The following is a 973-nucleotide window of genomic DNA, read 5'->3' on the forward strand; positions in this document are numbered from 1 at the left end:
TTAAACTAGGCATATTTTAATCGAATCTTCAAATATGTATTTTTATTTAATAATGTAAACTAACATTCTATGATCCATTTTCATTCTTATTGGTTATCATGTTTGGCCTAAGTGAATCATAAGTATTAGTCATGCTTTTAGCTGTTTCAATAAAGCTTTGGATAAGAGCTTAGCAGGCATCACTAAATATTTATACTCTGTAGTTATTCATGATAAGAATGTTCAATCAGTGAGATTTACGTAAAAATATTTACCTAAAAAAAGTATTTACCTGTGTGTGAGCCTCCGTTGGCTAATGCAGACTGCAGTTTGAGAATCTTGTGCAATGCACACTTTATGGCGACTACATTTAACCTTCAAGCATGGATCTTTAGCTGGATCTAAAGCTGAAAAGGAAACAGAAATTAAGAAAAGATGCTTGAAGGTAGAGGTATATAGACTCACAATATAAAATTTGATCAAACAAATTATAAATCATTAACCTGTAATTTTCTTCATGAAGTTCCTTCTCTATTAAGAAGTGGGGTTTTTTTGTTTGTTTGTTTTTATTAGACCCATGTATCTCACAATGAATGTTTAGGTGAAGTTATAGTTCATCTATTCCCTTCATACATTTTTGATCGCATGTTTTCTACATTTCCCTATAAAGCTATAATGTTCCACTGAACAGTGTCTAATCCTACGTCATGATTAAACAATGTATATTCAAATAGAAATGCTGAAACTAAAACTCTGCACTTTACGTAGTGAAGCTGAAGTGTGCTATAATTCAATATTTTAAGTCCATGGAGAACTATAAATTATACTTTTGATTTTCCTAGTAAAACATGCTGTGAGTAGATTAAAAAAAAAAGGTGGAATTATGAGTGTGTTCCTACTCAGCAGTACACAACAACAACATTTATTTCTATGATAAAAGAATTTTATTCATCAACTCATTATTTGGTAGATTTTGATGGGTAGAAGGAGAGAC

General features: G+C 30.7%; 1 protein-coding gene across 2 annotated transcripts in view; it reads right to left on the reverse strand.

Moving 5' to 3' along the window:
• Nucleotides 1–973, reverse strand: part of SPOCK3 (sparc/osteonectin, cwcv and kazal-like domains proteoglycan (testican) 3) — a 699,451-nt gene that overhangs the window by 345,862 nt on the left and 352,616 nt on the right. For both annotated transcript variants that reach the window (XM_006896660.1, XM_006896659.1), the window contains one exon: nucleotides 272–386. In XM_006896660.1, the coding sequence (XP_006896722.1) occupies nucleotides 272–386 (115 nt within the window). The remainder of the gene's footprint in view (nucleotides 1–271; nucleotides 387–973) is intronic.

This window comes from Elephantulus edwardii, unplaced genomic scaffold, assembly GCF_000299155.1.
Source record: "Elephantulus edwardii isolate Elephantulus edwardi_28Jun2011 unplaced genomic scaffold, EleEdw1.0 scaffold00188, whole genome shotgun sequence".
NCBI classification, from domain to species: domain Eukaryota; kingdom Metazoa; phylum Chordata; class Mammalia; order Macroscelidea; family Macroscelididae; genus Elephantulus; species Elephantulus edwardii.